The sequence below is a fragment of the Phymastichus coffea genome, unplaced genomic scaffold, assembly GCF_024137745.1.
Source record: "Phymastichus coffea isolate CEN01 unplaced genomic scaffold, Cenicafe_Pcof_1.1 PCOF00045, whole genome shotgun sequence".
NCBI lineage: Eukaryota > Metazoa > Arthropoda > Insecta > Hymenoptera > Eulophidae > Phymastichus > Phymastichus coffea.
In genome coordinates, this window is record NW_026706856.1 from 2010076 (window position 1) to 2037709 (window position 27634).

Sequence of the window (27634 nt, forward strand, 5' to 3'; positions counted from 1 at the left end):
ACATCGATGTTCATGGTTCAATCGTCAAAAGCAAGAAATTGTGTAGGGGGGAGCGTTCCTACACTAAAGTTTTCCTTTCTTTTGCGAATATGCTTACCCACTTTTTACACACAAAAGTCGGAAAAAATTTTTCGCCCGCGAAATGAATTTTCAAATACTTTCGCGCACGACTTTCTTGTGTCTCTTTAAATTTTTCCGTGTAATAACTTTTTTTTGCATATTATTATATAATTTCAGTTTTTGCGCGCAAAAACCGTATAGCAATAGGAGTTAATGATTTGCGCGCGATCGAGTAGTTAATGGTTTTCATAAGCGGAAAAACTAAAATATTCCCCTTTCAAAAGTATTTTTGCTACAATCTCAAATTGACAAGGTTAATTACTTGAGCCATGTGTACATACAACATATGATATGCTACCGCCCGATACCGGATGTGCCCGTGACGCTCATGTGCTCACAAAGTGCTTAATTAATATAGGACTAGGACAAATAGAGCGTACTGCGGGCGAGTTCATTACTGAAATGTGCATGATATGATATAGTAATATATAAATGTTTGTAAACCAATAAAAATACTATTCAATTCAAAATATGCATCGCTTAATAATCGCGCTTATCAATTTGAAATTATAGCAATAATATTTTTGAAAAATTAAAATCTTTTATATGCGAAAACTATTAACCCTAGACGATATCGTAATGTGTGCGAGACACCGATGTTACGGTTTTCACGCGCGTAAATTAAAATAGTGTAATTCACAAAAGAAGATGTCACGCGAAAAAGCATAAAGAAACGCAGGAAACCATGCACGAAAGCATTTGGAAAATTTGTTATTTTAAATAAATTTTCCAGCTTTTGTGCACGGAAAGTGGGTGGAGATATTCGCAAGAAAAAAGGAAAATTTCACACGTGAGTCTCGTCCCCTTGACAATCTTCAAAAATAATTCGGATTTGGAACTTCACGGGTTACGAATTAACGCTCGGAATTGTACAAAAAAGCTATACTACAGTAAAGTCGTATTCAACGTGCAAATAAAAAAAAAATGTTAAATATTCACTGCAGACAACTAACCGAACGAACTGACTTACATACTCTCATAAAATGTAATCGTATGAAGTCAGCAGAATAGTAAGATATCAATGCCGGCCTAGCACAGGTTCGGCAGGTCAAATATTGTACACGTCATAACTTTCATTATGCCACTTGTTATTTAAACTTTTCGTAAAAACAGATTTTAATTCGTAATATAATATTGAATATGGAGACACTTTATCATCAGACGAATAAAATAGTACAGGAAACCCAGTACTTGTTTAGTCAGTTGGAAAAACAACAGCCTAACCTCGACGTTGAGGCGGTTGAACATGAAATCCAAACGAAAATTCAACAGATTAATAGGTATAAACAATTACTAATTAATTTAATAATAACTATTCTTTATAATGCTTAAATGAGTTACATTTATTTTCGTTAAAATGATCAAACTTAATATTTGTTTACATTATGCAATCAATGTAAAATTAGGAAATTGGTTAAATTAAATGAGTTTCTCTAATAAAAACATTTATAAATATCTTTATGGATGATTTTTTTAACAATTTTTACAAATTTTATTTTTGATACAAGAGAGACATTGATTCATTCTAGAATTTGCTTGAAAATTTTTATAAATACATTTTGTAACTTGCATCTTTTAAATTTGTTAATAGCAATAAACTTGCCATTTTTTGCAGTAACTGTGATAGATTGGACATATTTTGTTCTAAAGGGCCAATATCCCAAAGGCAAAATACAAAGATGCGAGTAGATCAGTTGAAATATGACAGCCGACACCTTATGGCAGCACTGGATTTTTGGAAAAACATGATCCAACGTAAGGAAAGAGAAAAAGCTGAGAGAGAAGAATTGTTGTCGCGCAAATTCACAACTAATGACCATGTAGATATTATGATTGACCACAGTGTGCAACACAACAGTAGAATGCGGAGTGCAATTGGAGGTGTAGATGACATGATTCAACATGGTAGTGGTATACTTGAAAGTTTGCGATCACAAAGGTATACATTGAAAGGAGCACATAAGCGTTTGATTGACATAGGTAATACATTAGGATTGTCTAATACAACAATGAGACTGATTGAGAATCGGGCTCGTTCGGATGGATTTATTCTAGTTGGTGGTATGCTTTTTACATGTTTAATTATCACATTAGTAATTATTTATCTTGCATAGACATTCCTTGTAAAATGAAATTGTATATACTGAGTGTAAAAAGTGAAAGAACGTTGAATGAAAAAGAGAAATTAGGAATCAAAAGTAATGTATATTTGTTTTGAATTGGAAATGTTTAGATTAGCATTGAATGATTTATAAACTTTCTTAAGCTTATAAATTTGTACAAATAGGAACTATGTTGTTTGTAAATATATATATGGCACTAAAAGTTAAATAATACAGAGTTAGTCAATTTATTTGAAAAATTACTTTTTATTTATCATTTAAAATAGTAAATTATGTAAAACTATTTAGTTAAAACGTTATCTGTTATTTTATAGTTAATTTATTTCATTATTTCTTGAACAAGCAGTCAAAATTTCTTCGTTTTATTTAGACCATAAGTATGGCGACGTTGAACAAACAAATATTTATGTTTATTTTATAAGTCGTATATTAGACCGTCATAATATTTGTCTAAAACAACGTACACTGGAGCTGCATAAGTAATGAAGTCACGTCTGATTCTGCTCACTTATGACGGCTAGCTTATATCAACCGGCCTGCTTCAAAATCGAACGCGCGCAACAGGTAGTGTACCATCAACCGTATCTGGCTCCAAAAAAGCACAAAAAAGACCAGACGCGCTTTAGACCGCCCTAACATACGACCAAAGAGAACGTCCGGTATATATACTCCTCTCTACAACTTTCAGCGTCGAGTTTTTCGAGAGAGAGAGAGAGAGAGAGAGAGAGAGATAGAGAGCTTGCTACACATACATACGTAAAGTCCTCGCGCTTGGGGCCGGATCCCCACCTTGATAATTCTCAGAAGAAAGGTGAACGGTGGGGCGATCCTAGCACTGTTTGCTGTTCTGTGTGCATGTGTGTGTTGAGACTTCAGCCCCTCTTTTCTCTCTCTTTCTCGTCAGTATACCTGCTACATTCGAAGGATTCGGTAACGTTTTTCAGACAGCAGCAGTAGTAGCTCGCTCTTTCTCTCTCTCTCTCTCTCTCTCTCTCTCTCTCTCTCTCTCTCTCTCTCTCTCTCTCTCACACTCTCTAACTCTCTTTCTCTCTCTCTCAGGGATGCCAGACTACCAGTTACATCGCCAGCAGTAGCAGATTTGCAGAAAAGTCCAGTAGCCCTGGATGGGTTTGAATTCAGTCCACGTTGTTTATCAGCTAATCGTGACTAGATCCACACTCATCCAAGGATGTTGGACCGATCACCGACGTCGTCGCAACTCTCTTTTCGGTGTGCTCCGAAATCGTTATTTTTGCTCTTCGTCTTGTCGCCGAGGCAACTACCGTTCGCCGACAGCCCATTGTACGCGCACGTTTTCGGCCGCGATGATTTTGTAACGTACTTTTTGGAGTCAAATAATATAAACAAAGTTTTCACGACGACAAAATTTGCAAGTATTTCAATGTCCATCTGATTCTCTTTCAGCGAGTAGCGGCTACAACGAAAGTTTGGATCGAAGCTAATGGCTCCGGGATTTCTTTAGGTTTCTTTGTGTCAGAACACCTGCCGCGTTCCTTCCCCCAATCTCACTCCATCTCTTTCTCTCTTTTTCTCCAATGGGCCTCTCGCATCTCTCAGCCCTTATAGCTTCTATTCGCCTGCGTCTTTTCTCTCTCTCTCTCTCTCTCTCTCTCTTTCCTCCTGCGCTCCTCTTTCTCTCTCTCCAGGCGTGCACTCAACTCTTTCTCTCTCTTTCTCGTGCGCGCGCGAGCATAGTGGAGCGTCCTTTCTTGAACGTTCCCAAATAACGGTAAAAATCCTCCGTCCTCCGTGAACTCACTCAAGCAATTGTCCGCACGCTACCGAGCTACCTGCAGGAGCTCGAATCCGCGCAAACTCTTTGTGATATATGAAGCTTATATATTTTTAACTTTGCTCGCAAATGCGCGGCCGATTCACTTATATTGTCGCTCCTGTGAATCTGCGATCGCGCTATACCCACACATTTATTCGTCCGTTTTGTCCTCGAGAACAAAGGAATCATATCCGAACGCTCCCTGCTATTAAAATATTCTTGAATTGATCTCGCACATTTTGCTCAAAACGGTTACAGTGAAATAATTATATTTTGTTCTTTTATAAATTTTTATTTATACCCATTACAGTCACTTTCGCAATAATTCACGAGTGTTTCTGATTGATGCGCACGCTTAGGTGCGCGTTTATTTTCACGATACAAAATAAATTTTTATACAAGTATATGCTACAGCAGCTCTTTGCGCAAAGATATAAGACATGGAAATAATTGTCAAAGACGTTTCATAACCGTATGATCATATAAGAGATCGTAAATCATGGTACTCGAAGCGCCTGTGCGTGAAACTTAACGTCATAAATACATAGTTTTTATTAGATTTTCACTTTGTTGATTATAGAGAGCAAAGACGACCCTTCTTTCGTCTAAATAATTATCTAAGGTCTTATACTTATTCTACTACCATCTTTTCTTATTAAAAATTATTTTTATAATACAATAAAATGAAGTAAAATTAATTCTTTGATGGGATCTCACTTAACAAATAATTTTAAGTTACTATTAAAAAATAATTCTATGGCTAGTCAAAATCTTTAAAGAATCATATGTATATCAAAAAAATTCCTACTAAAACATAACAATTTTTTTATAATTTTTTACAGAAAGGTTTCGCGTTGTTATTAGTAACGAAGCATTTGTTCATTATAAATACAATGATAGTTTGCATGTGCATCTTTTTTCAATGCATTCACTTATTACTAAAAATATTATTATACCGCGATAATATTGTACACAGCATGGTTTTAATTTATATGTGTTAAATATAATTTGCGATTGTTTGTATAAGCACTCTGTTCGATCACGTGAGAATATAGAACCAATCAATAACGCTCGCATTGTATAGGAGTATTTTTCAATAACTAAATGCATTTATTTTGTAAATAAATTTTAGTATAGAATATAATTTTTTCATTGATACGTACTGGTAATAAAAACTATTCAAATGCAAATGATGGTTATTATTATAGTTAGTCAGTATTTTTCATTTGTTGGAAGTAAAAGGCCTTTACAACATTATAATTTTATCTTAACTGAACAGATATTCAAATAAAGATTTTCTAAAGTTAAAATTTATATTATTATGAAAAACAAAATAAAATTTAAATAAACTTTGAGAGTATAATATTGTACATTGCTTAGTGTCGGCAAATCTGAAACTAAAACTATTAACAACTTCGGCAAGTTAAACCAATAAATCATAATGATTGCACAGCCAGAATTGCGTCTAAATGGAAAAATATATCAGCACTATTGAATAAAAAAGTACTGAAATTAAAAAAAAAATAAAAATTTATGAATTCAAAAATAAAATATATTTTCTATGACTCCCGTGAAATAACCGTTTTAATTTGCACTGGCAGACAAGTAAAGATCGAGACTGTATCAAGTGCCCTGTGTCTGTTCCATGCTGAGTTGCGCGAATTTCGTGTGAATCACTTCCTCCTGCAGTGAGAACTCGGAAGTATTGTTGGCGCAAGTACTGGCCGAAGAGGAATTATTCTCGGACAACAGATTGAACTCTTCGAGCACCTGTCGGATTAACTGGTGTAATTCGGCAGCAACGCGTTTTATCGATTGATGTTTTTCTTTGATCTCAACGGCGCAACAAAGTAGACCATCCCAGGATGCAGCGGCATTGTGTCCCAGGTAAAGTTCACGCCAGAGTTCGATGCTCACAGGTGCTACACTCGGCCAGATTATGCCAGGATTAGATTCGTATAGCAGATTTGTATACTTCTCTAATACATTTGGTTGGTTCATGTATGACCATAAGCTACAAGTACGCTCTTGTACTTTAAGACGACTTCTCTCGCATTCCGAATCACCTGTATTCAAAATATATATGGTTTTGAAAAGTGCATTCACAGCTGTAAGCTCGTAGCATTCAAGTTACGTTAAGCAATGTTTTAAAGACTTTTGAACGAATTAACAACTTCTAAAGTTGCATATTGAAAAACATTTACCTAGAAACGTGCCATAGTTTGAAGAATACTCATGTTTGAAGATTTCAGTAAGTAGTTCAGTTGTATACTCAAAGCTCATCTGAAATTGGAAATGTAACTGGTAAAGACAGTCTAGAAAGAGTAAGAACGTTGGAGCATCCGACGAGTTTTGAGTGTAAGTGTAATAGGCTCCGTGACGAGTTCTAGTATAGAACGGGTGACCAGCTTGCAACCATTCGCGCTCTATCAAAGCTTGCAAGCCTCTGATTGTTCGGCTATCTGGATTCAAAATTACTTGCACTAAACTGGTTACTACTAGCGTGAGATCACGTCCGGTACCACCTGCAAATTTTAGTCTTATTATTATAATTCTAGCTTGAATTGTTCATAATGCTGACGAAAAATGGAATAGTTCATACCATGAACTAAGACAGCTGTCCGTTCTTGTTCAAGACATTGAGCTGTCACACACGCTGTATTCATGGCATCTTGAACTGCTGATAGCCATTTGCTATTATCTAGTTTGGATAGCCACTGTGAGGTAGAACAGCTAATATCATTACATACTTCCATTAACTTTGAAAAACTTTCTAATAAATCAGTAGTTCTTGGAATTGATTTGTGCGATTTGAGCCATTGCGGATAAGCAGAATCAATTTCAGTACCTCCACCTTTTGTTTTTGCATTCTGTGCTTGTGAGAAACTTCTAGTATCTACAATAACTCTGAAATGAGATCATAAAAATCGAATATAAAAAAATGAAGTGATAATGAAAAATATATTACTATGATTATATACCCTCTTTTTCCTGGTCTTAAGTATGCATTCAGTAGCATTTCATCGCCTTTGCATCTTTTTCCTGTGGGTCCGCACATTGGTTGACTACTTCTAATTAAAATACCCTATAAAGTTTCATGATTATCATGTGATACTTATATTAAAATTCCATTGGAAAGCATTATTATGAGAGGATAATCTTTACCCCTCCATTATGTCTGTAACACAGTACTGGGAATCTTCCACTATCTCTAAAATTAGCTGATGAAACTATAATTTCATCTTCTATATTTTTAGGTACTATAATAGCTGCAGGATATGAATTACAAACTTTGTAATCTTTATTTAAATGACTAATACGCCATTCATCTCCTTTAATTACTAATAATTCTGTCCACTCAGAAAGAGGTGGAAATAATTTCCATCCATCTTCCATTTGTACTTTTGAATTAGTAAATAATTGTGGTCTGTAGAAAAATGGATATTGCATTGTTTGATCTAAAAAAAAAGAGTTGATGTGTTATTTATAATTATTTTTTTTGTTTGTGTTTCACCATTACCCAAGCAAGATAATTTTTCTATAGTTTGCGCTACTTTCACTAATTCATTTGTAGAAGTAAAGTCTAGTTGATAAATATGAAAATCCTTGCATTTTAATATTATGCTACCTCCAGGAATTTGGTTGTTGCCCTTTTTCTCCATTGCATCGATGTTGCGATATAAAAGCTGAAATAAACATGTGTTTTGAATACAATATTTGATAATGCTTATCATCTTACATGCATTATTGATGCTGAATGTGAGTAAATATAAATATTTATATTAAATGAAAAATAAGAAATTATATTAGTTTGAAAATAAAACTTGAATGTAAAAATATAAATTAATTGAACTGAATTTAAATGATTTTGAAAATGTTGTAAATTTATAATTTACCAACCCATAACTCTTGTTCATTGCCTTTTTGTCTGTCTGAAAGAATAAGATGATGTCCACTAATGCATAATGTACCTTCTATTTTGCACTGTTTAGTCCTTTCTTTTGTTTTGTCAGTTAGCACTACATTGTCCACACGGGGTATTGATATTAACTCAACAAATTCCATTGTTATATCAGCAATCACTTAAATATCAATACTATTCGTTGGCAAAAATGCCAATAGCTAACAGTACCTTGACAGATAATTCTAACCTACTATGAATAACCAATGTTTTGGACGGCTGTCAGCTTCAGATTGCCTGCATTGTAGTAAAGTATCTTCTCATTGCGTTTGCTTATTTGGAGTTCTAGAGTACATCAATCACAAGTATGTATTAAAATAATAACTTTATATCTGCTTTAATGCTTAGCCGCTTGATAATAGTAATGAAAGTTTTCACTTTCATAAATTTGAATTAATAGTTCAATAAAGATAGTACATGAAACTCGATACATTTTTTTACGATTTCATACAATATGATCAATATTTTTGCACACTGTTTTTTGTGCGTAATTGGTTGTATAAATAAGAAATCGAATGTTAATTAAATTAAGTAGGTAATTAATAAACTTACAGAATTATCATTTTCTGAAAGTAGCGATAAATATTATTGAAAATGATCAAATGTAACTTTTTATTTATGCGCATGCTCCAAAGGAGTTATAGCAGACTAAATGTTTTGATTCTTGAACAAAGTGGGAGTGTGTATTACTTATTTGTGACATTAATTTCGTTTATATACATGTAATTTTTCTTGCAAAAAAGAAAACAAACACATCGATTCATTCGTCAAGTACGTTGAGCAAGTGATCAGCACATAGTTAAACAACGTGTAAGATTATCATTTGCCAGCTTATTTTATGCTATATTATTATATTTCAGCGAAAACATCATTTTCGCCCATAGCTTTGCGCACGCGTGTTTTACGTATCTGCAAAAATAAAATTGCACATTATTTTTTCTTTTTTACTATAAACTTGTACGTTCAATATCACTATCAGCAAAGATATTTATAATAGTTGTTTTTTAGGTATAAGATGACTTATGGATCTAACCTAATTTTTTATGGCAATGAAAAGTCAATGGGATCAAGTGAAACTACAAGCTTTACGAATTTTGGTATCTCAAGAACGATAATTGAGGTATATACTATTTAATTTAAAAGTAAATATTAACATAAATCAAATATTTTATTTTCCTTGTATAACAAGAAACTAACCTAGAAAGATTTGGTTATTAATTGTAATAAATAGATTCTTTGTTTTATATGTATTAATTGTCATCTATAAGTTGAGGTGCTTGTAATTAGTAATGTGATACTGCTTATTTGATTCTACATGTGAACGAAATTGATAAAAAACATTCACCAAAAGTTGAGAATTTAGAATTATGATAACAAAGTTATGGAACATTTTTTTTTGTGTTATATTTAATCTAAAATAAAAGTATTTCTATTTGTTATACGAAAATGCAAATGAAATTTTAAAATAAATTATGAATTATACGATAATTTATGCGGAGAAAATTAAAGACTACAAATTTTATTTTTCTATTAATTCAGTATTTGCATTGAGTTTTTTTCTCGTTATAAATACTCGTATCTGGTATCGTAATCAAATTAAGAGTCGCAGAAAAAATTACTTAATCAACTAAATGTTACCACTATATTTAATTCACTTAATGTTGAAATGATACTATTTTGATTTGTTTATTAATACCCATATCAAGTGCAATACGTTAGATGATTCGAAACATTTATAGTCAATCTGAAGTAGAGAAATCGGATCATGATTTCGAATGAAATTACCGATTTTTAATATAAAACATTTGTAGAAACCTGACTGAGAACTATATTTTATAATATATATTAAATATTATCTTTTATAATATAGAAAAGTAAAAATGTTTGTTTAATTATATTCAAATTACGGAATGTAGGTAAAAATAAAATATTGTTTTTTTTATTTTATCGAAATTTGCTTTTTTTATATATATACGTATATTGTCAAGTTATTAAAACATTCAATTATAATTTTCAGGAAAAAATGCAGCCAAAGTATGAAACTGATAAAGAGATAATCACCGCAGATGGGGTCTACGATGTTGTTACACTAGCGTCAAGGTTCGGGGGCGGCGACTCGGTCGCGAGATGGAGGCACCGATCGCTAATGCCTAGCCGAGTAACTTCGGGGAAGCAACAAAGACAGAGCTATTGGGCCATTGGGGTCGCAATACATCGTGCACCGCTGCCACTTCTGATTACCAAAAAGACTTGACCAGCGTAGTCTAATACTCTTAAAAGTGGAAACAACTATCTAAAACTTGACAAGGTTAACTTAATAATTACATTTCAGTCGTATTTGTCACATTTGACATCGAAAAGTTAAACATGTGCATTCGCAGATTTATATTTGTGCTTCATGATGATATGGTGCTGGGGCAACCTTGAGTTTGGAGAAAGGTAAAATCAGTGCTGTTGACCCTCTACCAAGTTGGAGACATGCATCTACAACTTATTTTTTCAATATGCATCATCTTTACATATATTTGCCTTATTTATTCTTGTTTTGTTATTGATACTAAGACAAACAAAGATTGAAGATAATTAATTGATATTTACTTTTCTTAACTGACTTTTCTTAACTGTACTTTCTACATGTTATTTTTAAAACCACACAAAAGTTTTCTAGACTCACTCAATTTACTCAAATAATTTTGTTGTTACACGCAAAAAAAATTCGTGCTTTCAATGTTTATGAAGGTTGAAATGTACTCAAAAAGTTCAAGAATATGATTATATTTTATTTTTCTTTCATAAATTATTAATTAAAATAGATTAATTTAATATCGATGACAAGATTGATTAGGATAAAATAAATTCTACATATATCACTTTTGTAAAACAAGTATATTTGCAGAACTTGCTAAAAATAAAGTGTTAATGTAATGATAAATCGAATAATACTGTAGTTTTGTTGGATGAAATTTGACATTTATGAGATAAATTATATCTACCTTTGTGAGTAGCAGTAATATAAAATGTTTAAGATTAAAATATTAACAAATTGACCTGAAATAACAAAAGCTTCTGCTAAGCTACTTAATGTTGGATATTTGGTAATTATGTGCTCAGCTAATTTGTGCTCTAAAAACAGCTTTAGGAAAAACATGTAACGAACTTCCAGATCACAACTTATGTATTTAAGATGAATACTTGTACTAAGGTCATGCTTGGCATTGTTAACTGATAAAAAGAGTCAACTATGTACTCCTGCAAAATGATTTGATTTCTGAATTTTAGTATAAATATTGTCAAATTGATACTCTTGTAACATAATATACAGTTATATGAGAATGATAGGGGAAAGTATTGCCCTCTGTGTTGAAGTAGTCCAACTATAAGCTCATTGTAAAGTTGCACAAAAAAGAACTCCTAGTTAAATTTTCTAAAATTGAAAACCATGAAACATTATCAGTACTTTTTTTTTGTTTTGGAATACTATGTATTTGACATAGAAGTTAAACATATTATTTAGGTATATTTACCCAAAGTTTGCAATGTGATCCATCTTTGTAAATTGTAGCATCAGGTTAATCTATATATTATACCATAGGTATAACTAGTGAAATATCAAATAGCATCAGTTGATCAAGAGTTTATTAATATTGTACTGCTGTTTATTTATTTTTTCAGATATTACAATATCGAGTTGTAAGCAATGGAGTCAAATGAAAACAGTGAGAAGAAAACATTGGATGCTTCCAATGCAATGGAAATAGAAGAGCCAAATGTACAAGATAAAAGTGAAAAGCAATCAAAAGGGACAAATATAGAAAAAGTGATAGCAAAACAAGATAAAGCAAGTGAAAGTAAAGATATTACAAGTATAAAGTCCAATGATGTTGAAAATACACCTGCAGAATCTGAAAAATTGGATGATGGAAAAATCAATACTCCATCAAATGCAGCAGAGGGAAAAAAGGATAATGAATTACCTTCTAATGGTCCAAAGATTGTAAAAGATACAGATAATGTGCAAGTGGATACACCTACTCCAGCTGTTACACCTGTAGCATCAAAAGAAGGAAAAAGGAAGCGTAAAAGTACAAAGTGAGTTTTCTATTTATTTTAGCAATTATTCTGATTTTATTCCACTACATACTGAGAATGAATGTAATAATAGCAGTAATTTATAAAAGCAAGTCTGATTAAATAAACAATATTCACTATGTATCATGATAAGGTCTGTGTGAAATAATTTGATAGTAGAGGTCATTATGTAAGAGAGAGAATGTATTATATATAAAAATTATCTTGACTGTGAATTAATTCTATAGCTAGATGTAACAATTTGAAAGGGCAAGAAACAAGGGTATTAAAAGCATGTTTATATAAACTAATACACTGCAAGTGACCTTCAACTATTTTTACAATGTGCTCAATTTTTTATACTCCAGAGAGTGCATTATTGGTTTCAATTAAACTTAAAATTGAGATTTCAGATTAGGTAACATAAAGTCCGTTTTATCCAAATATTACAATTGTTTTAAAAGGTCTACTTTAATTATTTATGATTGAGGCATGTTAATACAAGTTTAACTCAACATATCTCTAAAGGAAAAAGAATTTGCAAAATAAGATTTTAACACGAACCGTCGTGTTCTGAAAAAAAAAATTATCAAAATCTCATGAAAATGCCGCAATAATAAGAATTTTCGTGATATCGCTAATGCAATCAATTTGTCTACGCAGTCCGTCGCCAGAAACGACCGTGGCCCCGACGCCAGTGCCGCAGTCAGTAGCTGTAGCGGCAGCGGAAGAACAAAATGGCAGCAACGTGGGCAAGCGAAAGAAAGCCGACAGAAACTGCGACAAGTATTGTTGGCGCTGCCACAAGGAATCGGTGGAAATGCAATGTAGCGCGTGTCCGAGATCATGGCATCGACGATGCATGGGTGGTGCACCACCATTATCCGTTAACAACTGGATATGTGGTGAATGCGTATCTATCCTCCAAGCTGAAAATGCCGAGACGCGTTCACCAGTGATGGCTGACCTTACTGTCGACCAATTATGCATGATGCTTAGGCATGTCGTCGAGAGGATGAGGGATCAGCATGGGGTACGATTACCCCTTATTTTCTTATCTAGACACGTATAATGCCACTTAAACGTAATTCATCCCGACCGTTCATTTGAACTGTCATTTGATTAACGTGATTATTTCTTAAAACAATTTTCTTTTTAGCTGCGATTAAAAATACCTTTCTTAATTGCTTTTTGACTGCTTATATTAATTGAACTCTATGAATTATTGGATAAAATGAATTTTTTTAAAGACAATATTATTAATAAATTTTTCGTTTAGTCTGAGCCTTTCTGGAGAGCTGTTGATCTTGATGATGTTCCTAACTACTTAGATTACGTGGTAAAACCAATGGATTTGAACTTACTTGAGTCTAATGTCCGTGCCAAATTATACGGTAGTACTGATGCATTTATGGCTGATGCTAAGTGGATCCAACACAATTGTATAGTTTTTAACACATGTAAGTTTAAGGCGATTATACTAAAGCTTTTAACGTTTTATGCGAACGTTAAATTTTTCATTATCACAAACTATTTATCACAAATGATAATAATCGATCCACGATGTTTTGCACAGATACATCGAAGCTTACAAACACAGCAAAACAAATGTTGAAGATTGCGAGACAAGAGGTGTCCGAAATCGAAACATGTCCAGACTGTTTTGCACGCGGTCGCAATTTACCTCGGCCTTTATCATCCTGGTTTATTGAGCCTTGTCGCAAACCTCATCCAATCGTCTGGGCTAAACTCAAAGGTTTCCCATTCTGGCCCGCCAAAGCAATGTCTAGATTGAACGCACAAGGCTTGGTTGACGTAAGATTTTTCGGCGAACATGATAGAGCTTGGGTGTCGCCGAAAGATATCTACCTGTATTCTCAAGAGCCTCCAGCACAGTTACCTAAAAAAAAAAAATTGGAAATGGAGCAATGTGTTATTGAAGTCGAGGAGCATATTCAAAAGCTTAAACAAATTGTTGGAGAATTTAGGTGAGCTTGCAACGAATTTTTGTTCCCTTTGATTTTGGTTTTTGTTCTCTAATTTGTTCTCTTTGTTCGTATTTAGGTATTCATCACCGAAAGTTCCCTATGATCCACATGATCCTATGCAGATACAAAAATTGCTACCTGACTATGATCCATCTGGAAAGACAAAGAGTAAAACTGTAAAAACTGACACAAATAAACAGCAAACTCCAGTACAAAGTCCAGTCACTAATAAGGTGACATCGCCCAAGACTGAAAAGAAACCTCCGATTTCTAAGAATCTCATGGTTTCCAGTACAAATGGCATTATTAAAACTCCTTCTGTAGAAAAACGCAAATTCGATAGAAAGAGAAAATCCGTGGAAACTGTTCAGGAAGCTGTAAATAAAGTGAGTCCGGAGGCGCCATCAGAAATTGTAATTAATAATAAGAGCAGAAGTAAAAGTCCGCCTGCTATACCAGCGCTTACTAATAAAAGTATAAGTGATAATGGCAGTACTAGTAATTCGGAATCGAGAAAAAATAATAAGTCACCAGAAGTAAGTGTAATAGAAGTAACTAATGATACTACTCCTAAGAGAATTATTACAGCTGTAAGGAAATTGAAAAGTGATAACATTAAGAAAATAAAACTAGTGAAAAATCACGAAAAAGAAGAAATCAAGAAGGCAATTACTGCACCCAAAAGTACTAATAGCAATCAGACAAATCTTATAAAAGTTTATCGTCCTGTTAATAATCTGCAAAATAATAGTGATGCGGCAAACGATGTCAGCCCCAGTAAAAAATCAAAAACAATATACATACAGTCAAAGGCACAAATGACAGGTACCGCCACAAAAATTGTAACGAAAAATGTTTTAGCGGATCATAAAGTGGTGGGTAAAGCTTTGTTCAAATCAGCTTGTAAAGATGGCCCAAGAATTATTCTAAATAGCAGTCAGAAAATCTTAAAAGACGGTACGCCAAACAATAAACCGATGACTGCAATACCCATATCCGCAAGGAAAGACCAGACAAAAGCAATGTTTCTTCAATTAAATTCTAGTGCATCCGAATCTGCAAGACATTTCAGCGAAAAAGAGGCGCGATTAAATGTGTCGATGCCTGTAATCAAACAAGAACCAAAAGATGACGTGGTGCAACCAAAGGTAAAGAATCATTAGTTATTAAACTTCTATACTCGACTAGAAATACAAAATATTTAAATAAATTTTTGGAATTACTTAACAGTTAACAATCACAAGGAAACCTGGTAAAGCACGAAAATCTCTTCCAAATAAACCACCTGTTTTTCCACAAGTGGTAACATCTACGCCGTTACGTTCGGTGGCGAAGACAAGCTCTACTTTGAGTGATGCTATGACACACATTCCTCCGGCAAGTGCTGAAGCACGTGCAAGTTCGTCTGAATTGCCTCCACCTGAAGCTGGCCCAGTCAGCGCTAAAATCCACGACAGTTCGAAAGAACTTGCAAACCGTATGGCTGAACTTATTGTAGAAACGATAAAGAGTACGGCGGAAAATGGTGAACTTAGCATCAATAATACCGTCAGCAATCATGAAGCAACAATACAGTTGCTGAAACTCAGGATAGAACGATTAAAATGGGAACATCAACAAGAAATTGCTGAGATTAGGCATAATAACGGTAAAGTTGTTTATACTTCTTTCTCAAATATCCTTCTTTCTCAAATATCCTTCTTATTAACTTTATGCATATACAAACAGTTTTAGAAGTTGAAATTTTAATGAAAATTTTTAAACTTGTAAAAATAATCGAAGCTTAAGTCATAGAAAATATATGTTATCTTTCACTTTTTAAAGAGCTTTTAAAACAAAGATACAAATTTTCCTATAAAATTACCTTCTATATTATTGAAGGTGTACAGAAGAAAAAAATTATTCAATAATTATAATAATTCATTTCAATTCTAAAATAGAAGTGACTTTTCAGATCTAGTAATACGCGAGATGAAAACAAGTATGGATTTTGAACGATTTCGAGCTCTACAAGAGGCCAAGCGCGAAGCAGAGCTAGAGAAACAACGTTGCATCGAGGAAACAAAACGTAAGCAATGGTGTGTCGTATGCGGTCGTGAGGCAATGTTCTATTGTTGCTGGAATACTGCATACTGCGACTACCCTTGTCAACAAAAACACTGGTCTTCACACATAGCTACTTGTGCTCAAAAATCACAAAAGAGCAGTAGTAGTAGTAACACACCATCCACGCAGCAACAAAAACCGCCACAGCAACAGCCTAAGCCGGTCAGCGAGACCACGGCAAACGGCCAGCAGGTGATGCCCAAACTTGTGATAAATAAGAAGTCGTAAGAAAATGCTTACAACGCATTTTTCTCAACTACTCAAATTTTGTTACCTCTCTCTCTTTCTCTCGACCTCCTCTCCTCCGTCCCTCCTTCAACCCTCACTTTTTATTTTGTTTTATCAATTTGACAACTGTTATTGTCCGATAAAGTATTAAGATTGGGAATAAAACTGATCAATAGTTTATTTCAAAAATTTTTTAATAACATTGTTACATTAAAAAAAATTTGAATATTAAATTATAAATTTTTCAAAATTTCTTTGAATTGAAATTAATACTGCTTCAATATAATATGATCGGTTTTATTGATATTATTTATCATTTCATAATCCTATAAATATGTAAGATAATACGTAATGCAAATCTATTTACGTTCATTTCATTGTAATTTTTTTGAAGATTACTGAAGAAATACTGCATTTTATTAATATTTAATTCAAAAAATGCTAGTTTTACGATTAGGTTAATCTACTCGAACTTATAAAATTTAGATTTTTGTATTGTCATCATCCAATAAGCACAGTTTTAAGATTTAGAAAACTATACAATCTCCTAATTTTAATTAATTGTTACTTGTACTCTTACCTCGTATTACATTTAAAATGTACATACATTTATTAGTAAAAGTATTGTAAGCTTATTTAATTTTTAAATAAAAAGCAATATTCCTATCTAAATAAATAATTTTAGTAAATTAGATAAATTTTATATTTTGTAGTCCAATACTATTGTTATTAGTATTCATTACTATTAATAATAAGTAATTGTGGCTCGTATAAACGTTTGCTTTTTATTAAGTATTCAATATTTTGAATTATCAAACTCTCATTCCTTTATTATAAATCCTTCATCAAACAATATTTGGTTTCATTTTGTTAATTACGTATTAATTCAACTAGAATTTAAACTTCTTGTTAAGTTTACATAAGGAGATATGAATAGACAAACAAGTATCTTACAATTTTTTAATTTCTATTATTCAAAATAAAAAATTCATTTAAAGCCGTTCTTTGACACGACAAAAAAATTAATGAGCTGTTAACACTAACTATTACAAGTTAAGTTTTTTTAACAGTTCATTATTATCCTCACAATTCCAATAGAATTCATTACATTCCTCAATTAAAGTTATCATTTTAATTTTTTGAAATTCAATATTTTTCAGAATGGTAACATCAGTGACGAAATTCGATTACCAACAGGCTCTGTGTAAATTAGCTGACATCAAAACCATAAATATTTCAGTTATAAATACCATCGTCATATCGTTGTTAATCCGTTTTATTTAAAATGTACAGTATAGCTGATAATTATTATTATAGTGCTAAATTTTGTATTGAAGTCGCTACTGTTTTGTAACAATTTATTCATAATCTTATGTTAAAATAAGTTTTATGAACTCATAAACGTTCTCTCAAAATGTGATTGTATTTATAATAAAAACAATAAATTTTTTTTTATGTACGCGTTTTATTAAATTTCATTATACAAATTACTTCGCCTTTTTACTCTTAATCTTCCTCAAGTAGAACTCAAGTTCTTTGCCTTCAAGAATGTAACCGTCTGCTCTACCACACTGTCCAGGTCTGCTGGCAATGCAAGCTGAAAATAAACAAATATACAAATTGTCAAATTCACAAAATTTCGTATTATAAAAATTAACTTAAATTGATATCTTTAGTTTTCAAACTAGTACATTACTTTATTTATACAAAATGCGTTATTTTAATAAAAACTTACAGATCAAGCCAAAAACATAAGCTAAATAGTACATTATGCAACGAGTGCGCAAAGTAGGTGATTCCCGCACGCGTGAGTTTGTTAATGCACGTGTGCTATCACCTTATTTGCGCACGATAGTAGGAAAAAGATTATTTTTGACACAAGTTTTATAACAGAATTTAGTTGATAAAATTGAATATAAGTTATAGTTATAATTATTTGAAAAGTATTTTGAATCATAAATATGTGAAGTTTATCTTCTTGAATTAATTTAATTAAATGTGTATTGTACTGACTTTTTGAATATTTTGTCATCTACTCACCAAGAACTCTTCCAGTTGCAAACTGATCTTCAAGACCTTGTTCTACTTTAGCAACACGTTGTCTAGCCTTGTACTTGGCTTGGGCTTTTTTGGACCTTTTTTTGTTCAAAACTTCCTCCTCAGCATCAGTCTGCAATTAAAAAATGGAATAATGACATACTTATTAATTATTAAGAATACTATTGAATAAAAATTCAGAAAGCTATGAGAATATGTCAACATTGCACTTAGAGTAATTAAATGCGATAAAGTCGGCATTTAATAATTTCTTTCATTTCATAAATTAAATTAGATAATTATAAAAAATTAAAGGAAATATTATGCTTTCAATATATTAGTTTAAAATTTATGTAATTAAAATTACCTACCAATGTTAACAAGAAAAATTTCTAGTTATAAATTAGAACTTTAAGAATAAAAAATAATAAAATATGTAAAAAAAATGAACAACTAAATTACTATCTAAGATTTGATTAATTTAGAAAATAATTATAAAATAATTCTATCTTACCAATTTGGCTCCTCGTTTGCGTCCCAAAGGAAGAGCATAGTGTGCTTCGTACCACTGTCTAAAAGGTGTTGCATCAATAGTAACAATGGCATTTTTAACCAAAGTCTTGGTTCTGACCAACTCATTGTTTGATGCATTGTAAACAACATCAATGATACGGGTCTTACGTGCCCTACCTTCTGATCCCCAAGCAAAGTTACCAGTGTCAAGACGAAGGGCTCTGTATTTCTTATTACCTCCCCTAGTGCGTACCTTAAAAAAATACACTCCATTAGAAATGTCTAAAAACATTAAATAAATTCATTTATGTGCTTAAAACTTCAGTACGCTGTGGGAATTTGGCAGCATGGCATTCAGAGTAGGTAAGGAATCATCATGTACAGTATATATTTTTATTAATTATAAACTTTGAAAGCAAATCTCTGTCTTCTATCATATTTTTATAGTAAATAAAACGAAAGAAATGATATATATTTTAATAGCACTTACAGTGTGAATACGCTGAGGTCCAAGTTTAGTGTTTGCAGCAGGTCGACCTAACTCAAACTTCCTCTTCTTACGGAGTGGCTTCCTCTTGCCACCCGTTGCTCGCCTTTTATGCCAATGATCACGAGAGATACCTATAAAATGAAACATATAACTTATAAATTAATATTATCGAAGCCATGTACATTTGGTGCATCATAACAGTACGATTGTTTTTCTGAAATTTTTTTATATTTTGAAAATAAACGTGAAAGCAAAAGAGAATAAGTACATTTTAGAGTTAATAAATTAAGCTTCAACTTATCACCAATAAATAAAAAAAATTAAAAAGTAGATGTATGGCAGGTATCAAAATAGTTGGTTGTGTCAGGGGTTAAGTGATGCCGCTGACCGAATTTTGTAAAAAAATGTAAATATACAAATTAAAATATGTCGAGCAAGGATTTTAGAATCTTCTTATCGTTATTTTTTCCAATACTTAATCATACTGACACGGATGCTTAAGGATTTGCAATAACATCTATGAAATATTGTAACTTACCCATCGTGGATGAGATAGAAAAGGGGCAACATCAATCGCGAACGAGCGTATAAAACTAGATGGCTCATGATATTCATGTTCCGGACTTTTGGAACTTCCAACATTTTTGTAATACAGCGCCATCTTTCATTTGAAATAATTATATTCAAACTTAATAAATAATATATTTTCTTAATAAATTATTCAGTAATTAAAACATTAATTTACTATTTGTTTATTAAGTTATTTAATCTTACATTGTAACATTATTTAAATAAACGAGTTTGATCTACAGGAAGCGAACTAAAAATATCGTTTAAAATATTTGATTTTAGATCCTGTTCGGAATGTAATTTTATTAAAATAAATATTTTATTGATAAAATATCATTAAAATCAGTATAACTTGTAACTTAAAATATCCATCGTGATTTGAAAAAATTGAAATTTTTACTAAAAATATACAATAGAATAAAATTAATGCTGAAATAAATATCCTATTCAAATAAATATGTATTATAACATTGATATTATTTGTAATATTCTACTTTCATGGAACATTTCATCTTCATATTGTAGTTATTGCTGATGTTGTAATTCAATTTGCGAACAAAATCTTCAACTAACATAGCCGGTTTGTTATTCATAGTAGTCTCATTCAATATGTTCTTCTGAATGTTATCATGAAGTTTTTTACTACTAAAAATGCGATGATGTTCTTCGTATTCTATATTTTCTTTCCATGGAGAATACTGAGTTTGCAATGAAAGTTTTGAATTCTGTAATGGAACTGAATTTTCATTGCTATTTCGATAGATTTCATTAAAATTTTCTAAAGAATTAACTTGGCTACTATTTTCATTTTCTTTTACGAAAGTTGAATCCAAAGAAATACTAGATTTTTTATCACTGCCATACACAAAATATTGTGGTGGTGATGGTCTAAAACGGACAGTAGTACTTTTCATTGGAGAACTAATTGTATTTTTGTTTTTAGGAACATTTGAATCCATTGTATTTTTGAGCATTTGAGCATTTGAACTAATTGTATTTTTGAGAGAAGTTTTCCAGCCAACACTTGAATTTTTGTTTGTAAGATTCTTATATTCTGGGCTAAAGTAAATTGAAGTGTTATCAATAGATTGGATGCTATCTTCACCAGAATCTGAATCATGTACTGCTATATTAGACCTGAAAAATAATAGAAAGTTGCTTCAAGTAATTTATAAATTTTTCAAAATATATATAATTTTTAAGATGCCCTAAGATAAAATTATTGTGTAATTCTATTAATGAATAAAATACCTTATAGATTTACAAGAAGGAGGTTCTGTAGGGTTTGAATGAGTAGCAGCATCCATCCAACTACTAATATGTCCTGGTGTATAATATTTGTTAGGTGCAAGAGTACATAATTTTTTAACTTTTGTCCTGGTTGAATTAGAATGTATATTGACCCAATTTGGATTAGTAGTTGCTGAAAATGCAGGAGTATAATTTCCTGTTGTTTTCCAGGCTGGATAAGCTATCTTATTATATTGGTTTCCTTGTATAAGTGTTTTAATTGATGATTTAAATTGATTATAATCTTTCCTTGCTGAAGGGATAATTAATGATGAAATTTGATTATAATCGTCATTTGGTGAAACGATTCTTGATATAAGTTGATTATTATTATTATTCGATAAATTAGTAGTTGATCTACACATCTGTTTTGATGAATCCATCATCCTTTTCTTAAAATTGTTTATAACAGCAAGAGTATTCTCAACAGTTTTAGTCATACCTCTTTTTCTTCTATTTTTAGGAGGAGGTTTTTTAAATATATCCTTAATAGGACTAAGGTCTGGATATTTTTTCCTAATAAAACAAGATAACATTTTATTAGAAATTGATCATTTATTCTAAAATTCAACTTTAAAATTAAGCGAAACTTTTAAAAAGTACATAGGTTACATTCTTAGGTACTTTTAAAATTTACACAAAAATGTAATATCAAATCGGTTGTAAAATATGTGAAAAGGAAAGTAAAGTGCGTTAAAGCTCAAAAAGTATTTTTTCGATCTATAAAAGTATTAAAAATGAACTCAAATTTTTTCAATTAATCAACAAAGTCGTCGAAATTACTTAAGATTTTCTTGTTTTTTAAAATCTTCTCTAGCTTTCTTCAAAATATCCTCGAAAAGTTCATCGATATCGTCTATATCTTCTCCAAAAATTACATCGTAATCAGAAATTCCAGAGGTGCTTTCATTTTTTTCGTTACTACTAGCTGGGCTATCATTTTTTGGTTTTGTTGTGGGGAAATTCATTTCCAGTACTTTTTCAAGAATGCTTCTTTTGTCGATTTCGACAAGTTCTTTGAATGAAACATTTTCAGAAGTATTTTTGGTAGTCATATTGATTACCTGAAACAACAAAGGTAAATTTAAATACGTTGATTGCAAAAGTAATATTCAAGAATAATAAGAGAAGTTGTATGGATCAGAATATCAGGTACATTTAACTGATGATCATTCTTAGATATACATATGAGTGACATAACGTATAAAATTGGTGAAAATCATTTCCACAGCTTTTATTGTTATACATAATGTTGCTGCTTTTATAATTCTTTGAAAAATGAATGTTATTTTCATTTTTAATATCATTAATAATTTGTGCGAAAGATCTCATGATTACAAAATATTAAAAAGATTTTTGAACGCTATTATTATCATAGTTGACAATGTGTAAAACTTACAAAATTATTATAATTGAGCTCCTTCTTCTTAACTGTCCAAATATATTCTCAATTAATTCAATATTGTTGTTTTAATGACGATTAAATCTTTTCGGGATCAGTTTAGAAAATAAATTCTCCAATATATCGTCAACCGTTAAAACAAGTCTTCGAAGTCCTATTCCACGAAAAATTCGAACAATTTTAAATAACCCGCAACAGATCATTATCAAAAATATATTCATCAAATATCACGTGATCTCAATAAGAACGACCATTGGTTATTCATTATATATAGATTAGAGAGTACAGTCGACCGAAATGGTCGAATTTAAGTTTCATCATCTGAACATAACTTAACCTCAAATCGGTTCTCGAGAGTTCGACGAAATTATTCTGATATAAAATCGGCATTGCTTGTGAAAAAGTGATAAGAGAAAATTTAATGAAAAATGCGATTGCTCATAAGTTCTTTCAACACAAAGTTGCTACCAATATTCTGTCATCGAGTGAATCTCCACCGGTATCTTTGCAAAAATTATGGACTAAATGCACGGTCTGCTGTAACGAAAAAATTAATTTTAAACCATAATGGATCGACAGTTTTGGGTTTCCTTCGAGGAAACCTTCGGGATTTCCGTCCAAGTGCAATAATGACAATACAAAATTTTTCTTCCAAAAGTCCATCGGATAAGGACCCACCGATGTTAGTCTTAGTAATTTTTTTTATTTCATTTCAATCAGAAATTTTTTATTTTATTGTTTTCGTGTTGACAAAAACTTTTAAAAATGTTTGTAATTAACTTATAAATATTATAAAAAAAGTTTTCTTTGAAATAAATAGTTATTTGAAATATACTTTCATTAATGCTATTAATATTTTAATATACTTTTTATTGTCCAGTGAAAATGAAGTTGAAGCTCAATCAGAGGATTATCCTACAGCATTACCAGCAACTGTTGTTGTTCCAGAAGTATGGCCACATGTCCCAGTCATTGCAATCAATCGTAATCCTGTATTCCCACGGTTTATTAAATTGATTGAGCTTACCAATCCAATCTTGATGGATTTGATTCGACGTAAAGTTAAATTAAATCAACCTTATGTGGGAATCTTTTTAAAAAAAAGTGAAGAGTAAGTTTCTTTAAAAATTGTCATTTTTCTTTAGTACAAGATACAATTCTTTTTCTTCTAGGAATGAATTACAATTAGTTGAGAATATTGATGATGTCTATTCAGTAGGAACTTTTGCACAAATTCATGAGGTACAGGACTTAGGAGATCGTTTAAGACTTGTAGTTATGGCTCATAGAAGAATTAAAATAGTAAATCAAATAATTGAGGATTTAACTCCCAAACCAACTGGTAATAATTTTTTTATTGAAATAGAGTTAAGATTGTCTGATAACTTGGTTATTATTATGTTTTAGTAGTATTAAAATTATAATAGTATGATATTTAAGCTTTACCAAATAGTATCTAATGATTTTAATTCTGAATCTTTGTATAATATTTAAAATTTTTGATTAGCTTTTGTTTAAAATCCCAAAAACTTATAATTAAAACTAGATTTTGGTTTCAACAACATTATTTTATTTTTATTAATCGGTCTTTCTGTAGAAACAGATGAAATGAAATTGAAGTTTCCTCTATTAAATACAACAATTAACGTCTCTGTAGACGATGCCATGGCTGGAGGGAAAAAAAGTCGTAGAGATCTTAGGCGAAAGAAGTTAGAAGGAAAAATACCAGAGCAGATGGAGAAAAGTATGGAGCCTGTTGTTACAATTGTTGCAGATGATAAATCAGTTGAACCAAAATCCATTGATGCAGCTGAAACTGTACAAGTTACAGACTCTTCTCAGAAACAGCCTTTACTGATGGTAGAAGTGGTAAATGTAACTCATGAAAAGTTCAAACAAACTGAAGAAATAAAGGTTTTATTCATTAGATTATTTATTTGATTGTAACTAATTTTGACATGTACAATCTAATCAATTAACTTATATATTATTGTCAGGCATTAACCCAAGAACTAATTAAGACTATCAGGGATATTATAAGTATGAATTCTTTATACAGAGAGTCTTTGCAGCAAATGTTGCATCAAGGTCAGAGGGTAGTTGATAATCCTGTTTATTTGAGTGATCTTGGAGCAGCATTAACTGGAGCTGATGCTAATGAGTTACAAGAAGTTTTAGAAGAAATGGATGTTAGTATCTTAAATTTATTTATTTGTGTTGTTTTGAAAGTCAGTTTATCGTCAATCTTTATCATTCTTATTTTAGATAACAAAAAGATTACGTTTATCATTAGCTCTTTTGAAAAAAGAGTATGAGCTGAGTAAATTACAACAAAAGATTGGTAGAGAAGTTGAAGAAAAAGTTAAACAGCAACACAGAAAATATATTTTGCATGAGCAACTCAAAGTTATAAAAAAAGAATTGGGACTAGAAAAAGATGATAAGGATGCTATAGAAGAAAAGTACAGAGAAAGAATTAAAGACAAAGTTGTACCGAAACCTGTGATGGATGTTGTAGAAGAAGAATTGACAAAACTAAGTTTCTTGGAAAGTCACAGCAGTGAATTCAAGTTAGTATGATTCTGCATTTTGAATTTATGGAATTTTTGATTGATTAATATTTTATAAACTCAATGTTTCCTTCATTGCAATACCACAAAATTTATAATTTGATCTGTACTTTTAAGCGTTACGAGAAATTATTTGGATTGGCTAACATCAATGCCTTGGGGCATTGCAAGTCCTGATAATTTGGAGCTTCAACAAGCAATCGAAATTCTTGATCAAGATCACTATGGAATGGAAGATATCAAAAAGAGAATCTTAGGTAATAATAAAATGTGATCAATGATGATTTCTAAAATATAAATGTTTATGTTCAATAATATTTATTATTTTAGAATTTATTGCGGTTAGCCAATTAAAAGGATCGACACAAGGAAAAATTTTATGCTTCCACGGACCTCCTGGTGTTGGAAAAACATCGATAGCTAAGTCAATAGCACGTGCCTTGAACCGGGAATATTTTCGATTTAGCGTGGGTGGTATGACTGACGTTGCTGAAATTAAAGGTCATAGGAGAACATATGTAGGTGCCATGCCAGGAAAAATTATTCAATGTTTGAAAAAGACTAAAACAGAAAATCCTCTAGTGTTAATAGATGAGGTAGACAAAATTGGAAAGTAGGTTATTTTTTATTCAATACACAAAACCATTTTCTATATTAAGCACAGAATTTAAAATTAATTAATTTAATTCGGTAGAGGATACCAAGGAGATCCAGCTTCAGCACTGTTAGAAATGCTAGATCCAGAGCAAAACGCGAACTTTCTTGATCACTACCTCGATGTGTCAGTTGATTTATCCAAAGTACTTTTTATTTGCACTGCCAATGTAATCGATACGATTCCTGAACCTCTTCGAGATCGAATGGAGCTTATAGATATGTCTGGTTACGTAGCAGAAGAAAAACTTGCTATTGCTAAGCAGTATCTTGTTCCCCAATCCATGAAGGACTCTGGTCTTTCCACCGATCAAATATTAATTGACGAGAGTGCCTTGAACTGTCTCATAAAATCATACTGTCGAGAGTCAGGAGTAAGAAACTTGCAAAAGCATATTGAAAAGGTGCACCGCAAAGTAGCTTTTAAGGTTGTCAAGAAAGAAGCGGAAAAGCTGGTAGTAACAAAGGATAACTTGCAAGACTTTGTTGGCAAACCGACATTTACTCACGATAGAATGTACGAGCTTACACCACCTGGTGTGGTGATGGGTTTGGCATGGACGGCTATGGGTGGATCAACGCTTTTTATTGAAACGACTATTAGAAAACCAAATGATACGTCCAAGAAATTCGACGGAACTTTCGAGGTATGGATAGTATTTTCATGAAAAAATAATTAATGGAGATAACAATATTAAACACTCAAAACTTCATTTTGAAAACAAAATGCAAATATTTTGAAATGTTTATAATTTTACGTTTAAGGTAACAGGTCATCTCGGAGACGTTATGAAAGAGTCAATCAGAATTGCTATGACTGTAGCCAGAAACTTTCTTCAAAAGAAAGATCCGACGAATACTTTTCTTTACGACGCACACTTGCACTTGCATGTACCAGAAGGTGCAACACCTAAAGATGGACCAAGTGCCGGCACGACAATAGCAACTGCCTTCGTTTCGCTTGCTAGAAATAAATCCGTAAGACAGGACATTGCAATGACAGGGGAACTCAGCCTTATGGGTAAAGTTTTACCTGTTGGAGGTATCAAAGAAAAAACTATTGCTGTGAGTATCTTGATATGCACATTTCTTTTGACAAACATACATTGAAAAATGGTATAAATTAATTGTTTTTAACAGGCTAAACGAGTTGGAGTAAATTGTATAATATTACCGGAAGAAAATAAAAAAGACTTTGAAGATTTGCCAAAATATATCACCGATGGCCTTGAAGTTCATTTTGTTTCTAGCTTTGAAGATATTTATAGGATATGTTTTCCGGAAGGGCAACATACAGAAACACCTGTACAACATAATGAGGACTTAACAACAAATTTCACATCCAAACAACAAGCTCCACTTCAGGCATAGTCGTTAATTTTAACTAATTTTATTCGCATTTATATTTGGATTGTTCATTACAAATAATTCTTTTTATGTCTAATTCTATAAATACGATTTTTTTTATCGTGTGTCGTGAAACAGAATGAAATTATCACATTCCTATCTGTAAAATAACAAAAATAAGTTTACGAAAATTTGGTGAGATTGTTCAAAAGTAGATATCTTATAACTATAGTAAATAAAAAACAAAAGAAATCCCAATCAACAAAATTTCAAAAATTAAATTTATTTACTTATAATCTAATATCCGTTGATATAGAAAATATTTACATTACTTCAGATATCTTTTATAGATTTGCAGATGGAGTAATGTTT

General features: G+C 31.7%; 5 protein-coding genes across 10 annotated transcripts; 3 read left to right on the top strand and 2 right to left on the bottom strand.

The window, feature by feature from the left end:
• Positions 1-1116: 1116 nt before the first annotated feature.
• Positions 1117-2449, top strand: LOC131664776 (Golgi SNAP receptor complex member 2). The gene is made up of 2 exons (XM_058936132.1): positions 1117-1400; positions 1736-2449. The coding sequence occupies exons 1-2, from the start codon at positions 1261-1263 to the stop codon at positions 2232-2234; spliced, it is 639 nt and encodes a 212-aa protein (XP_058792115.1). The 5' UTR covers positions 1117-1260; the 3' UTR covers positions 2235-2449.
• Positions 2450-4373: 1924 nt separating this feature from the next.
• LOC131664724 (myotubularin-related protein 9) lies at positions 4374-8104 on the bottom strand. Its single transcript, XM_058936031.1, has 7 exons — positions 7939-8104; positions 7559-7724; positions 7204-7496; positions 7020-7123; positions 6641-6945; positions 6243-6563; positions 4374-6104 (listed from the first exon to the last, which is right to left on the bottom strand). Exons 1-7 carry the CDS (start codon positions 8101-8103, stop codon positions 5662-5664), a joined length of 1797 nt encoding a protein of 598 aa, XP_058792014.1. The 5' UTR covers position 8104; the 3' UTR covers positions 4374-5661.
• Positions 8105-8226: 122 nt separating this feature from the next.
• On the top strand, positions 8227-17806 carry LOC131664723 (MYND-type zinc finger-containing chromatin reader ZMYND8-like). 5 transcript variants are annotated; one of them, XM_058936028.1, is made up of 12 exons: positions 8660-8809; positions 9008-9119; positions 10017-10307; positions 10381-10438; positions 11672-12088; positions 12731-13100; positions 13347-13527; positions 13644-14055; positions 14132-15203; positions 15286-15703; positions 16010-16353; positions 17550-17806. In XM_058936028.1, the coding sequence occupies exons 5-12, from the start codon at positions 11697-11699 to the stop codon at positions 17595-17597; spliced, it is 3237 nt and encodes a 1078-aa protein (XP_058792011.1). In that variant the 5' UTR covers positions 8660-8809; positions 9008-9119; positions 10017-10307; positions 10381-10438; positions 11672-11696; the 3' UTR covers positions 17598-17806. The 5 variants fall into 5 exon arrangements, with proteins under 5 accessions (XP_058792010.1, XP_058792011.1, XP_058792012.1 ...); XM_058936027.1 differs by lacking the exon at positions 8660-8809 and adding an exon at positions 8227-8304 and having other exon boundaries at positions 10017-10438; XM_058936029.1 differs by lacking the exon at positions 10381-10438.
• Positions 17807-17834: 28 nt separating this feature from the next.
• On the bottom strand, positions 17835-20014 carry LOC131664725 (small ribosomal subunit protein eS8). Its single transcript, XM_058936032.1, has 5 exons — positions 19968-20014; positions 19430-19560; positions 18941-19192; positions 18430-18559; positions 17835-17986 (listed from the first exon to the last, which is right to left on the bottom strand). Exons 1-5 carry the CDS (start codon positions 19969-19971, stop codon positions 17877-17879), a joined length of 627 nt encoding a protein of 208 aa, XP_058792015.1. The 5' UTR covers positions 19972-20014; the 3' UTR covers positions 17835-17876.
• Positions 20015-23028: 3014 nt separating this feature from the next.
• On the top strand, positions 23029-27286 carry LOC131664766 (lon protease homolog, mitochondrial). Of its 2 annotated transcripts, none has more exons than XM_058936112.1 (11): positions 23029-23373; positions 23572-23802; positions 23864-24033; positions 24289-24605; positions 24689-24880; positions 24957-25261; positions 25379-25518; positions 25592-25874; positions 25956-26562; positions 26681-26980; positions 27056-27286. In XM_058936112.1, exons 1-11 carry the CDS (start codon positions 23120-23122, stop codon positions 27284-27286), a joined length of 3030 nt encoding a protein of 1009 aa, XP_058792095.1. In that variant the 5' UTR covers positions 23029-23119. The 2 variants fall into 2 exon arrangements, with proteins under 2 accessions (XP_058792095.1, XP_058792096.1); XM_058936113.1 differs by having other exon boundaries at positions 24349-24605.
• Positions 27287-27634: the final 348 nt, after the last annotated feature.